The sequence below is a fragment of the Myotis daubentonii genome, chromosome 2 (assembly GCF_963259705.1).
Source record: "Myotis daubentonii chromosome 2, mMyoDau2.1, whole genome shotgun sequence".
Classification (NCBI taxonomy): Eukaryota; Metazoa; Chordata; class Mammalia; order Chiroptera; family Vespertilionidae; genus Myotis; species Myotis daubentonii.
Window position 1 is genome coordinate 19,528,239 of NC_081841.1, and position 15,560 is coordinate 19,543,798.

The 15,560-nt window shown below is 36.4% G+C and overlaps 1 protein-coding gene across 2 annotated transcripts in view; it reads left to right on the forward strand.

Moving 5' to 3' along the window:
- CDK17 (cyclin dependent kinase 17) overlaps positions 1-11,032 on the forward strand; it is an 87,740-nt gene extending 76,708 nt beyond the window's left edge. For both annotated transcript variants that reach the window (XM_059681925.1, XM_059681926.1), the window contains exons 11-17: positions 594-714; positions 2,812-2,909; positions 3,365-3,470; positions 6,096-6,138; positions 7,133-7,223; positions 8,731-8,808; positions 9,310-11,032. In XM_059681925.1, coding sequence (XP_059537908.1) covers positions 594-714; positions 2,812-2,909; positions 3,365-3,470; positions 6,096-6,138; positions 7,133-7,223; positions 8,731-8,808; positions 9,310-9,347 — 575 coding nt within the window. In that variant the 3' untranslated portion in view covers positions 9,348-11,032. The remainder of the gene's footprint in view (positions 1-593; positions 715-2,811; positions 2,910-3,364; positions 3,471-6,095; positions 6,139-7,132; positions 7,224-8,730; positions 8,809-9,309) is intronic.
- The last annotated feature ends 4,528 nt before the right edge of the window (positions 11,033-15,560 follow it).

Sequence of the window (15,560 nt, forward strand, 5' to 3'; positions counted from 1 at the left end):
AATCAGTATGTTGTACACATGAAACTAATATATTGTATGTCAACTGTAATTGAAAAGTAAAAAAAAATATTTAAAAAGTAGGTTTAGAGATTTAAAAAAAGGTTTAGGACCAATAGCTCCTCTCTCTCTCTCTTTTTTTTTTTTTTTGATAAAAATTGGTGTAGCAAATTAAAGTTGGAATCAGGTTTAAAGGTGACAAAAGCCTATAGCTATGAGAAATAAAATTGTTCATCTCGATGTCATTGGTCCATTTTGTATTAATTTAAGTTTAGCTAGGAAATAATTTTGGCATGATTCATGGATAACAGGAAAATATCTTAAGTTTAAATTAACCCAGACACTGTACCAGGTGCATTCATATGCATAAAAGTAAGCATAATACCTATTGTGGGATTACTATTACTTAGTTTAATTACGTAAGGATTTGCTGACCCCTTACACCATGCGCAGGTAAAAAAAATTATAAAACTAATTTTGTTAAGTTTTAAAAAGCTACAGAGTAGTCATCTCAGGCATCCTAGTGATGGAGTCATGATGAGGACATTGGCTGGGAAATTCATTATAGCTATTTCTTTTTTTCTTTCCCTTTGAAGGACTAGCCAGAGCCAAGTCAGTTCCCACAAAGACCTACTCAAATGAAGTTGTCACACTATGGTACCGGCCACCTGATGTGCTTCTCGGTTCCTCAGAGTACTCAACACAGATTGACATGTGGTAAATATATGTGGATGTTATTGCTATTTATAATTTTGAAAGAATGTAGCCATAAATACAGAGCATACTGATAGATATTTGACTTTTAAGGAGATATTAAAGAGTCATGAGATAAGCAGTGACTAAGATTTCTGGCACGTAAGATCACCTAGGTTTAAATACCAATTCTACCACTTCTATTTGTATAATAACCTTATTCAGATTATAGACCTGTGCCTTAGTTTTCTCATTTAAGGAAATGGGAATAGTAATAATAATGACTTTAAATGACTGTTCCGTGCATAATATTAAGGCCAAATGAGCTAATACATATAAAGCACTTAGAAGAGTGTCTGGTACATAGTAATTTAAAACAAAATTATTGTTTTTATTGTCATTTAATAGTCACCAAAATCTACTTGCTTTAAGGTAATCTAAAAAGAATAAAATATTATAACCATCTTCCTCACACACCACTTTGATCATGACACCCCTTCATTCAAACACCTTTGCTCCTTCCCTATTCATTACCTTTAGAATAAGGTACAGTTCTTCACCCTGGTACTTAATAATGGTCTCTATAAAATGTCTCTAAGCTGCCTTTTCCAACTTACTTCAGAGGATCCCTATACACAGATGTTCCCTTTTAGCTAAATGGGCTACTCATTATATTTGAAACATAACTTGGGCTTTCCCACTTTTGCTGTGCCCACACCAGTCCATCCATCTGGAATGCCTGCTCTTTCTCTAATGGGCCTGTACCTAGGAACTTTCAAAACACAATTTTTCATAAATCCTTGAATACAACCTAGCCTCCGGTGGCAATTTCTTCCTCTGAAATGCAGTTGCATGTCATTGCCTGTAGCCTTCATGTAGTGATAAATCATATACTTCCTTCTGTTGTCCTGGGTTGAACAATTACACAATTTTGTTTTGTATAACAGTTTTCTTTTTTTAAACTTATTTTCTAAATTGTGGTAAATAAAATTTACCATTTTAATCCATTTTAAGTGTACAGTTCTCTGTGATTAAGGACATTCACATTGTTGTACAACCATTACCACCATCCATTTCCAGAATTTTTTTCATCTTGCAAAACTGAAACACTATACCCATTAACTCCCTATATCCTCTTCCCACTATACCCATTAAACAGCTCCCTATATCCTCCTCCCTTTGGTCCCTGGCAACCATCATTCCACTTTCTGTCTCTGAATTTGACTTTTCTAAGTACTTGATATCAATGGAATTATTTAGTCCTTTTGTGACTGACATATTTCACTTAGCATAAGTGTCTTCAAAATTCACCCATGTTGTAGATATTTGACTTTTAAGACTGAACTATCATTGCATAGGTGTGCAGCATTTTATTTATCCATTCATCTGTCAGTGGACACTGGCATTGTTTTCTCCTTTTGGCTATTGTGAATATTGTTGCTATGGACATGGGTGTACAAATACCTCTTTGAGGCTTGCTTTTTGTTCTTTTGGGTATATACCTAGGAGTGGAATTGCTGGATCATATGGTAATTCTATTTTAAAAGTTTCTGAGGAACTACCATCTTTTTTCCATCATGGTGCCATCATTTTCTTTCTGTATAACATTTTAATATATAAAATTAAATGTTATATACAGTTCTAGATTGTGATTCCTTAAATGGGAGGGCTGTAGTCACACAAATTGTAGAAGAGAGTATCTATTCATTTAGCCTCCGTCCATTTCTCTTCCTTCTCTTACATATACATACTCAAACTCTCTCTACCCTGCACCTACCTGTTCTATCTCTGCTTTCTGCATAAAAACATCTTGAATCATTTGCTTCTCCCTACCACTGCTACCCACTACCTAACACATAGTAAGCATTAAGTCACTGTTAGCTATTGTTACTGTTACTCTTCAAGGATCATGCAGAGGATAGCTGGATATTTGATGTGTGAAAAATGGATATAGCAATATGGAAATTGAGACAAATAGGATAAATGTTAATATCTCTGCAGGAGGTTTTCTAAAAGCAGACTATTACAAAATTCTCCTGAGAGGCCATCTTAAGAAAAAGATTTTTGTGTGTCATAATATGTAAATGGGTTACTCATCATTTTTTATGATATATTTTAAAGGGGTGTTGGTTGCATTTTCTTTGAAATGGCTTCTGGAAGACCTCTGTTTCCAGGATCAACTGTGGAAGATGAACTGCACTTAATTTTCCGACTGCTAGGTAACAAGAAATCTTTTAAAGACTATTTAAAAATTTGATACTGAGACTAACATAAAGAGCTATTTGTTATATGAATTATAAATTAAATAATTATGATAAATACAAATCCTTCTAGGTAACTTTTTACTTACTGAATTCCACCTTTGTGGAAGAACAGAGAAGAGAAATATTGAAAATTGACCTTTACCATATTACTAGGAAATATTTCTGGCTTAGGTGTCATTTAGGCATCATAATTTTTATGGCATCATTGTATATTCCTAAAAAAAACCCATAAGTTTACTATTTCTGTCATTTCTGTTTCAGTTGAAAGTCAGATCATCTACTAAATATAAATTGTTCTTTAAAACACTTTCTTAGCTCTGCCTACTTATACATATTTGCATATATATAAGTTTTTACATATTTATATAAATTTTTACATATTTATATGTATATAATTTTTTTTAACTTAGGGACTCCATCTCAGGAAACTTGGCCAGGTGTTTCTTCAAATGATGAATTCAAGAACTACAACTTCCCAAAATATAAACCACAACCTCTAATTAACCATGCACCCAGGTATTTTTTTTATTTTCTCTAAGTAAAAGGGGGAATATGTACTTGATTCTTTTTACTTTCATGAAGCGTTATTCACAGTAAGGATTCAATATTTAATACACATACACAATTCTTAAATACTTTAGTAACTAATTTAATTGAGCCTTCCTTCCTATGTCAGATTAATTTTCATAATTCAGTGACCAAGGATCACCAAATTATGTGACCACAGAATTGAGCTGTATACAAAGTGAATATAGAACGTATGTATTAGAATTCTAGAGTATATATAGATGTTCCCTTTACCAGAAAGAAGGCATTAATTCCTTATTCAGTGCCATGATGAAATTTCTGCTTCGCTTTCTACAGAATCAGCTCTACTTTTTTGTTTGTTTGTTTTGTTAATTCTCACCTAAGAGTATTTTTTCCATTGATTTTTAGAGCGAGTGGAAGGGAGAGGGAGAGACAGAAACAGCGATGTGAGAGAGGCACATCAATTAGTTGCCTCCCGCACACGCCCTGACGGGCTCTGAATCGAGCCTGCAACCAGGGAGTTTGTATGCTTTTGACCAGAATTGAGCCTGAGACCCTTCGGTCCGTGGGCCAATGCTCTAACCACTTCGCACCCGGCTAGGGCTATATATACTTTTTTTAAAACCTAAGATAGTGTTATAAGTAAAATCTTGACACTGACAAAAGGTGACTCAGCATTATTTTGGTCAAAGTTAATCACATAATAATTTGTATTTGAAGAATATAAACTCTGACCTCTCATATCCTCAATTTGGCCATTCAATTAGTTTCTTCTGAGACCTACCCCTAGACCAGCCGTGAGCAAACTACGGCCCGCGGGCCGGATCCGGCCCGTTTGAAATGAATAAAACTAAAAAAAAAAAAAGACCGTACCCTTTTATGTAATGATGTTTACTTTGAATTTATATTAGTTCACACAAACACTCCATCCATGCTTTTGTTCCGGCCCTCCGGTCTAGTTTAAGAACCCATTGTGGCCCTCGAGTCAAAAAGTTTGCCCATCCCTGCCCTAGACCCATCTGACTCCCAGTAAAATTTGACTTGCAGAATGTATTACATTTTAGTGAGTAACGCAGAATAATATCTGTGACTGTATTTTTCCATCTTTCCTTAAAAAAATATATAAAGGGCACCAAGATACCAAATAAGGCCAATGTCTGTTTTACTCAAAAGTTATTCACATTGCACACAACATAACACACTTGATCTAGTTTAATTTATTCTGTGGCTATGGAAGAATAGCAATGCAGTTCTAACCAAAAATATCTTTAAAGTGTTTATGTGAGTTGATGTTCTTATTGTTACTGTAGTAACTAATAACATTCTAAGTATTCCTGCTTAGGAAGAATCATATTATGTGCTGGACTTTGTGTATGTGTCTTTCCCAAGTAGTGTAAATCCTATTTTATGTATCTATTGCTTGCTATTGTAATATCCAGTGTAGAAGGTTAAAGATCTTCTTTAAAGCAGATTCTCCATGATCTTAGCACTGAGTTTGTCTGTGTCCAAGAAGGTCTATGTATTTGTCAGAATGGCAAACTACAGAGGATTAAGAGTCTGGCAAATGTCTAGGCCACAGCATCCACAATACTCACTAGGAGCCCTCAGGTGGGAAAATATTCTTTATCCATAATTGTGCTTTTGCAAGTGAAAGGCAGCAAGAGAGAACTTGTGATTTCTGATCAGGAGATTATCCCATTAAGATAATCCCTAAATCCTCTACTCCCTATTATATTAAATTCATCGCTATAATTATCTGTCTTTATCGACTGTATCATTCATTGGTTTTGTAGCCCTGTAAATTAAGTTTTATGAAGTTATTGAGACATCCTTAAATTGCACTTTATAGTTCCTAGTACCCCGTGCTCAGCAGACTACCTGTTTGTTTTGACCACAGTGATACATAGTGGGATCACTTTTCTCCTTGTTGTCACCTATATAATAGGAAAGTGATGCCTTTGTACTCTGGCCTTCAGTGGAACACTGAAAATTGATGCAATTTACTTAAGCTTTCCTGATAAATAGTGGTTACTTTGGTTTGAGACAGAATGGTGATTTTTTAAAATATTCTCTATTTTTGCCTTAGCCAGTTTGGCTCAGTGGATAGAGCATCAACGCACGGACTGGAGGGTCCCAGGTTTGATTCCAGTCAAGGGCACATACCTTGGTTGCAGGCTTGATCACCAGCCCTGGTTGGGGCATGTGCTGGAGGCAATCATTCGATGTATGTCTCTCACATCGATGTTTCTCTCTGTCTGTTCCCCTCCCTTCCCCTCTCTCTAAAAATCAATGGAAAAATATCCTTGGGTGAAGATTAACAATACCAGAAAAAATTCTATCGTTTTTAATAATCTAATTTGTTTTTGAATATTGGAAATTTGAAATTGCACCTGGTTATTTATGGTTTCTTCTTAAATAAGTGGTGAGATTAGTCTTTTGAGGATAAGACAGCTTTGGTCTATTTGAAAGAACAAGAGTGGCTATTTTAGAGCACTAGGTTTCACAGATTAAAACATTTGGAAAATAGTTTTGTTTGGAAAGTAGTTTTGTTTGAAAAGTTGCTATACGCTAAGATAAAAGAATAAACTGCCACTTGTTTTTTGCTGTTTCTAGGTTAGACTCTGAAGGAATCGAATTGATAACAAAATTTCTTCAGGTAAGTTACATGTTATGTTGTAATTGTTAAATGGCTCAACTTCTCTGAGACTCGGTTTCTTCATCTGTAGAATGGGATCAATAACACCTCCTTCAAAAATTTGTCATGACAATTAAATATTATTATTTATTGTAGTATCTAGCATGCTTAAGGTATATGCTAAAGTAAAAATATTATGGTCTCTCATAATGTGTTTGGTGGGTCTCTCATTGTGACCTTGAATAGTCTGAGGCAATTAGCTGCTGTCATCTATCAACTATGTCACGGCCATGTTCTCTGCAATTCGTGTTTTCTTATGTTCTCTTTGCCTTCCTTATACTTAATTTCTGTACAAGGTGCTGCACCTCCAAATAGCGTTCATAACATCATTCAAGGCAGGGAGAAGAGAGAGTATGATGCTTGCGTCAGCCACATTATCCCTTTTGTGTTTGAAAAGTCAAAGCTTTTCCAGAAATCCCTGTAAGGTTTTTTTCAAAACTAACTCTTGTTGGCCAGAACATTAATTATAAGAGAGTCTGGGAATTGAGGAGCAGAATTATCATAATTAGCCCAAACTAGGACAGTCATGATTCATGATCCATCTGTTGGAGTTGAAGCAATGGACACCTGAAATAAATCTAGGTTATCTATCAAGGGAAAGGGGGAAATGGGTATTGAATAGGTAATTTAATAATGTCTGTCATAGAGATATATTTTCAGTGACCCTTTGGTGTTCATGAAGAAAAGTAACACAAAATTCAAGTATTTTAATTTTTCATTTCTTAAAAAAATATGGGGAATCTAAATTTTTAGGTAAGCTCCAACTTTATCTTAGAAATTTGGGGCTGAGATATAGTCAATAATAACTCAAATTAGAGTGTATCTGAGGCACCTCCAAATTGATTCATTGAAAATAGTGATTGTATCAAGTAATCAAAGTAAAGTAGTGTTAACTTCCCTCCTGTAACAGTATTTAGAGAAAAAGTTAATGACGCAATTCTTTGCTTTTTCACAGTATGAATCTAAGAAAAGAGTTTCAGCAGAAGAAGCCATGAAACATGTGTACTTTCGAAGTCTGGGACCAAGGATACATGCCTTACCTGAAAGTAAGAGAAATTTTAGTGTTCTCCTCCTTCCCCCACACCTTCTTTCTTTTCGTTTGTCCAGGGTAGGAGACTGAGGTGAATTAGGGGATTAGGAAGAGATTGCTGTTGGTTTTTTTGTTTTGTTTTTATTTATCCTCACCCAAGGATATGTTTTTATTGATTTGAGAGAGAGAAACATCAATGTGAAAGAGAGACATTGATCAGTTGTCTTCTGTACAAGCCCCAACTGAGGATCAAATCCGCATCCTGGGTACATGCCCTGACCGGGAATGGAACTTGCAACCCTTTGGTGCACGGGATGTTGCTCCAGCCAACTGAGTCACCCAGCCAGGGCAAGATTGCTGTTGTTTTTTAAGCCTAAAATTCTAGTCTTCTTGTAATTAGATCAGAATTTCTTTATGTATTGGTTGCCTGTGTTTTAATTTATTTAACACTGAGCACATTGCCACTGTTCTGTAAGAAATCAATAGTACTTAGGCAAGAGTAATTAATCTTATTGGACTTAAGTTGGAAATGCCATCTGATGATAGACATTGTCATTAGTCCCAGTCTGTATTGCTTTGATTCAGAGTTGTTAAAAAAATGGATTTCAGGCAAAAAAACAACAACAATGAAACACAACCAAAACATAAGATTGTTTTCTTGTGAAAGTAGAGTTCCTTTTTAAGACATAAAGATGATTTTCCTTTACTGTTGCCCTGACAGTAGTGAGCCTACCGTTAGTTACTAAACCATCCCATTTCTTGTGCCTGAGGTAACTGCTTGATTCTACTCATAACATTCTTTTTTTAATTACCTCAATATTTTACTTTAAAATTAAGTAAAGTGATTGGGAAATTAGAATATTTTGGAACTGAGCTTCTAAAAGCTTACATTATTTCTCATTTACTAGACAATATTGATTCATCAAAGTTTGCTTATTGAAATCAAGACTTTCCACTTAGAATTTACAATATAGTTTTTAATGAAAGATTATCTCTCTGGCAGAGACTGAAATGAGGAAGGTGAATTACAGGTGTTTTTAAGATGATACTTACATTTCATTATTAATATCAAATTTCATAGTTTAAGGTAGGCAGTTATGTACAAACCTAATCCTTGTTCTTATCTAAAAAAATCTGAAGACAGTTTGAGGACCTGATACCTTCATGCCATCATAGGAGGGAGGAAAAGGACAGAGAGAGGAAACGCAATACATTTTGATTAGGTCTCCCAACCCCAGTAGGTCCTAGAAATATCAATGTATAGTCTCCTTAGAGAACTACATACTTGAAGCATGATTTAAAGCAGAGATGGGGGGTGGGGTCCTAAAGAGAGATTATTTTTTGGTTTTCTTAAAACATTGGGGCAAAAGGGAAAATATTTCAGCAGGGCTATAACCTTGTAAATGTAGTATAAATGTTTCATGTTGAATCAATATTCATTTTTAAACATTTGTCTATAGTTGGTTTATATTTGTTTTAATACTGTAAGACCTCACCTGATAATTCCTGTCTATGCATTTTAGGTGTATCAATATTCAGTTTGAAAGAGATTCAGTTGCAAAAGGACCCAGGTTTTCGAAATTCTTCTTATCCAGAGACAGGTGTGTTTGTCATAAACCATTTCACGTGTCGATCATGAAATTATGCATGGAACCAACTTTTTGGTTTATAAGTTGATCAGTAAAATTATTGATGTAAAAACCAATGTACAGTGCATTCCACAACTGTGTATGTTTAGCATTGCACATTCTCAGTAATTCTTCAGAGAGAAATCTGACTCAGTCAAGTCAGGGATCCTGAAAGCTGCAGATGGCACAGAAACCTTTTACAAGTGGCCTGCCTTGATCATTGCACATGCCATCCTGGTACCTGAGGCAGAAGACACATCTTGTGCTTCCCTAGTCATCAGGTTCATCACTTGGAAGCATAGAAGCTGTAGACTGACCCCATCGACAAAAGGGTCATTTAAGACAGTATTGATCACTCTTACCGTGGAAAATTAGCTTTGCTGGTGGGAACATTAGCATCCTAGAGTCACCAAATACTGTATGTGGGATAAAATTGAACCTCGAACTGCCTCATAAAATGACTTTATATTTTAGGACATGGGAAGAACAGAAGACAGAGCATGCTCTTTTAAGTCTGATAACATGGTTTCAAGCCCAGCCCCCAGCCTTTCTTATCAATCAAGGACTCAGATCTGAAGGCAATTATTTCTTTTGGTGGACTTGGAATCTCCGTTTGTCTACACTGTCCTCTTCACAGTGGAGTCTTTTTATTTCAGACCTACAGATTGTTTTTATATTTGTTGTCACAGTGTGACAATTTTTTTGTACAGTTGGTTTTAAGGTCTTCTCTGCCATTAGAGCCATTAGGTTACAGCTATTGATGTAACTGTAGCTGCAATTTTTGTGCAGGACTGAAACACAGTGCATTATTTATTGCGGAATTATTGCTGCTAAATAACTACTGTCTGTTTATTTAACACAACAGTTGAATGCCTGAAGAAGTTGCAGTGGCTTTATTATGTGAATGCATCTGTTTCTCCTCATGAATTGTTTTACTGCTGCATTTTTGTTTGTTTTTAAAATTAAACTGCGGTGTTTTCTGGAATGTAAATTCAGCTTTGCTTAACAGTAAAATAAGTGAGCCATCTTGAACACTCTAAATTCATGCTATATAATCTATATAATTTTTTTTTATTGAACATTGGCAAATAGAATAGCTAAGAAATTGATAAGCACGTTATGTTTAGGTAAACGCAATGCAGAAGTTGATTCGAGCAAGTGAACACCTGACATTTTGGGGATCTCACATTAGATACCAGAAAATTAAAGCACCAAAATTATTTATTTTTACCTTTCCTCATTTTAGAAATATTTACTGCATATTATTGGATATTTTTTACTAATACACTTATCTATTTTACATCATGCTTTAATTTAGTTCAGACGAAACCATACAAGTCCAAACATGAGAGGTCTTGTTTGTTTTAAATATAATTCTTTTATTAGAAAGGATGATGTATCATTGAGGAACAATTTATTTCATTTGGGGGTTGTCTGTATGTGTGTATTTTAATAACATTCACTTGGAATCAGCTGAAAGCTGTAATATGTATTTGAAATGAGCCATGATAAATACAAATGAGAGAAGAGAGAGCTTAGAGGATTGTTTTAAAGCATTGTAGATATTATCTGTTTACCAGATACAAAATTACAGTTTTAATTATGCATCTCTTTGAACATCACAAACACACCTTGGTGTTGGTAATAATGTTTTAAGCATTTGTGTTAACTTTTAGAACTATTTGTTTAGTGCATCTTACAAACTACGAATCTTAATTGGTATATTTTGAGGTGGTCATGTAAATTTTTGGCTTATATATCATGAAAATAGTCATAACTTAATTTTCTTCCTGATATTCATTCACTGTAAAACATTCAGGGGTCCTACCATTTCTGTTCAGGAAATCTTGTAGTTTATTGTTATTTAACAGTATTAAGTGAATTTTTGTATATTTCATTTTAACTTTATTTGTGAATAGTGATTGTGGCATGTTTAGGGTGTTATTTTAATATTTCATGATAGTGAAATTTTAATTTTTTAAAAAAAATTTCTGGAAGAAACAGATTTATGTGTAATGGTGAATATTGGACCACTACTGCTTTTCACGTTTGTAAATAAGTTTTATGTTAAACCCTGTAGCCTAACAAACTGCTGTTATTTCTAACTGACAGACATGTATTAGAAGGTTATAAATATTATGTGAAATTCCTCCCTTTTGTTTTGAAATTTATAATAACAAAATCTTCATGTTGTTAAGATGTGGTTTTGTTGTCACAGTTCTTTCTGGGGGGAAAAGGCTATGGTGTAGGATGGGATCACTTTTTTTTATGAGACTCATTCTTAAGGTAATAAAGTCTCATGCCATTAATATTTAATTTATATCTGTGCTGGTCAAACTATAGTAATCTCTACTGTAGTTTTAAAGGATAGCATTCAATTATAATGTGTCATATATTGTATTTCAGAGGTTATATATTTGATTTGTTGCAAATTTGACATATTCATAAGTTTGATTCTTGCATATAAAATGTGAAGAAATACAACCCAGTAGTTATGTAAAATTCTTCTTCCTAGGAAGTCTTAGGAATGTTTATTAAGGAATTTTGGTGGGATTTTTTGTTTGCTTATTTGTTTTGTATTTTGGGGAGTTCTGGGTTTTTTTTATATACTTGAGTACCATTCAGATCCTAGAAACTCTTCAATGAAGAGAATTGGAATTCAGAAATTTTTTTGAAATTTTTATTGAATTTATTGGGGTGACATCCTATATAACAAAAGGGTAATATGCAAATAGACTGAACGGTAGAACAACCGAACAACCAACCAAAGCGTAATATGCTAATGATATGCTAAGGCTGCTCAACCGCTCACTATGACATGCGCTGACCACCAGGGGGCAGACAGTTGACCAGTCGCTATGACATGTACTGACCATCAGGGGGCAGATGCTCCAACTGGTAGGTTAGCTTGCAGCAGGGGTCTGGCCAATCGGGACTGAGTGAGATGGGCCGGACACACCCTGGAGCCCTCCCACAGTCCCTCCCTGGCTCGATCGTGACCTGGTGGGGTTCCTCAGCCTGGCCTGTGCCCTCTCGCAATCTGGGACCCCTTGGGGGATGTCAGAGATCTGGTTTCAGCCCAATCCCGCAGGCCACTCCCCTTAGGAGGGCGCCAGATGCAGAGCTCATGGCTGGTGAGCACTGCTGCAGCAGCGCAAGCCTCTCCCAATCAGGACTGATAGGGTGCGAGCCCACGGCGGGCACAGTGGGGCCGGGATGAGCGGGAGTGGCAGGTAGAAGCTGCAGGCAGCATTGGACTGCAGGTTTCAGCCTGATCCCTGCAGGTCACCCAGAGGGAACCCACTGGTGCACGAATTCATGCACCGGGCTTCTGGTTGGTTAATAAAATTATATAGGTTTCAAGTGTACAGTCCTAAAAATATTTATCTGTATATTGTATTGTGTGTTCACCACCCAAATTGTTGTGAGGTTTTTTTGTTTGTTTAATCCCTTCACCTTTTTCACCCAGTCTCCCAACCTCCCCCCTCCTCCATCCCCTCTGACACTTGTCAGTCTGTTCTCTGTATTTATGACTCTGTTTCTATTTTAATTTATTTTGTTCGTTATATTTCACATGTAAGTGAAATCATAAGGTATTTGTTTTTCTCTGGCTGGCTTACTTCACTTAGCATAATGCTCTCCAGGTCCCTGCATGCTGTTGGAAAAGGTAAGATTTTCTTCTTTTTTACAGTTGAATAGTATTCTATTGTGTAAATGTACTAGTTTTTGTATTCACTCATCTACTGATGGGTACTTGGGCTGCTTCCAAATCTTGGTTATTGTAAATAACACTACAATGAACATAAAGATGCATATATTCTTTTGAATTAGTGTTTTGGGTTTCTTCAGATATAGTTCCAGAAATTGCTGGGTCATAAGGCAGTTCCTTTATTAATTTTTTGGAAACTCAGAAATTTTGAATCTTGAACACTTAACGATTTGTCTTAAATTGACAATGTTCTTAAAGATGAAACAGGATGACATGTTTTTCTTCCAAGTGACGTTTTCTGGAATATAAACTCATTGAATTTGTCTCTTTATATAGAAGTAGCTGGATTTTTATTGGTGCTTTATCGGGTGATGTTTAAAGTCTTGTTAACATGCTATAATTACTATCTTTTGGATTCAAGACAATTTATGAAGGGTTTTTTTTAGTGTTGTTTTTTTTTTTACTATCTTTTTAATAGTGGTAAAATCCATATAACAAAAAATTTGCCATTTTTTACTCATTATAAATATGCAGTTCAATGGCATTAGATTCACAATATTGGACAGCAATTACCACTATTTCCAAAATTTTCATCACTCCAAACAAAAGCTCTGTACCCATTAAATAAGCCCTCATTTTTCCCATACCCCAAGTCCTTAGTAACCTAAAATATACTTTTTGTTTCTGAATTTGCATATTCTAGATATTTCATAAAAGTGGAATCATATTGTATTTATCCTTTTGTGTCTGGCCTGTTTCACTTAGCATAATGTTTTCAAGGTTTAATGATGTAGCATGTCCGAAATTCTTTTTTACACGGCTGAATAATATTCTGATACGAATATACGATGTTTTGTTTATCCATTCATCTGTTGATGGACCTTGGGTTTTTCTCTCCTTTCGATTATTGTGAATAATGCTGCTGTGGACATTGGAAGCTTTTGTTGAGTCCTTGTTTACCAAATTCTTCGAGTTTATATACTTAGGATTGGAATTGTTTGGTTACTTAGTAACTCTATGTTTAACTTTTTAAGGAACTGCCAAACTGTTTTCCAGAGCAACTACACTATGTTACTTTCCCAATGGTAATGTGAGAGTTCCAATTTCTCCTCATCTATCGCCAACACTTATTATTATTATTATTATTGTACTAGAGACCTGGTGCACAAATTCGTGCGCAGGTGGGGTCCTTTGGCCTGTTCAGTGATTGGGCTGATCAGGGACGTCTCGTGGGAGGTTGGCTGTGGGAGCGCACTGACCACCAGGGGCCAGCTCCTACGTTGAGTGTCTGCCCCCTGGTGGTCAGTGTGCATCATAGCTACTGGTCGGTCATCTAGTCATAACGGTCGCTTAGGCTTTTATATATATAGATTCATTCTAATGGGAACTTGTGGTTTTTTCATTTCCCTAGTAACTATTGATGTTGAGCATCTTTTCATCTGTTATTTGTATATCTGCTTTGGAGAAAAATGTGTATTCAAATCCATTGCCCATTTTTAAATTGTGTCACCTTTTTGTTGTTGAGTTGTAGTTTTTTTTGTATATTCTACATATCAGACTCTTATGAGGTATATGATTTGCAGTTTCTTCCAGTCTGTGGATTGTCTTTCACTTTCTTAACGGTGTCATTTTGGTGTGCAAAAGTTTTAATCCTAATGAAGTCCATTGTATCTATTTTTCTTTTGTTGCCTCTGCTTTTGGGTGGCATATTTGTGAAACTATTGCCAAATCCAAGGTCATGAATATTTTCCTGTTTAAGGTTTTTATACGGTTACTGCTTACATTTAGAGCCCTAATCCATTTTTAATTAATTTTTGTATATGGTGTCAAGTAGGCCCAACTTATTCTTCTGCATGTGAATATCTAGTTTTCCCAGCACTATTTGTTGAAAAGACTATTCTTTTCTCTCCGATCTTGGCACTCTTGTTGAAAATCAATTGACTGTAGATGTGAGGGCTTATTTTGGCTTTCTTTATTCTATTCTGTTGGTCTAAATCTCTGTCCTTTGCCTGTACAATGTTTTGATTACTTGTGATTTTGTAAGTTTTTAAATCAAGAAGTGTGAGTTGTTTTTGTTCATATAAGTATTGTTTTGACTCTTGAGGTCCCTTAAAATTCTATATAAATTTTAGGATGAAATTTTTTTATTCTGGAAAAAGAAAATGTCATTGGGATTGTAATAGGAATTGCATTGAATCTGTAGGTCCCCACTTTGGATCTTAACAATGTTGTCTTCTAATACATGAACATAGGATGTCTTTAATTTCTTGTAGCAATGTTTCATGTTTTCAGTGTACAAGTCTTACGTCGTCTTGATTAAATTTATTCATTATTATATTTGACTAGAGGCCCGGTGCATGAAATTCGTGCACGGGTGGGGGGGGGGGTCCCTCAGCCCGGTCTGCACCCTTATGCAAGGCGAGACCGCTGGCTCCTAACCGCTCACCTGCCTGCCGGCCTGATCACCCCTAACCGCTCTGCCTGCTGGCCTGGTTGCCCCTAACTGCCCTCCCCTGCTGGCCTGATTGCCCTAACTGCCCTCCCCTGCCAGCCTGATCACCCCTAACTGCCCTCCCCCACCGGCCTGATCTGCCGGCCTGATCACCCCTAACCCCTCTGCCTGCTGGCCTGGTTGCCCCTAACTGCCCTCCCCTGCTGGCCTGATCGTCCTAACTGCCCTCCCCTGCCAGCCTGATCACCCCTAACTGCCCTCTCCCACTGGCCTGATCGCCCCTGTTCTCCCCTGCTGGCTTGATCACCCCTAACCACCTCTGCCTCAGCCCCCGCCACCGTGGCTTTGGAAGGCAGGACGACCGAAAGATGTCCAGTCGACCCCAGTCTAATTAGCACATTACCCTTTTATTAGTATAGACTAGAGGCCCGCTGCATGAAATACATGCACTGTGGGGGGGAGTCCCTCAGCCCAGCCTGTACCCTCTCCAATCTGGGACCCCTCGGGGGATGTCCAACTGCCAGTGAAGGCCCGATCCCACAGGAATCCTTCTTACATTCCAGG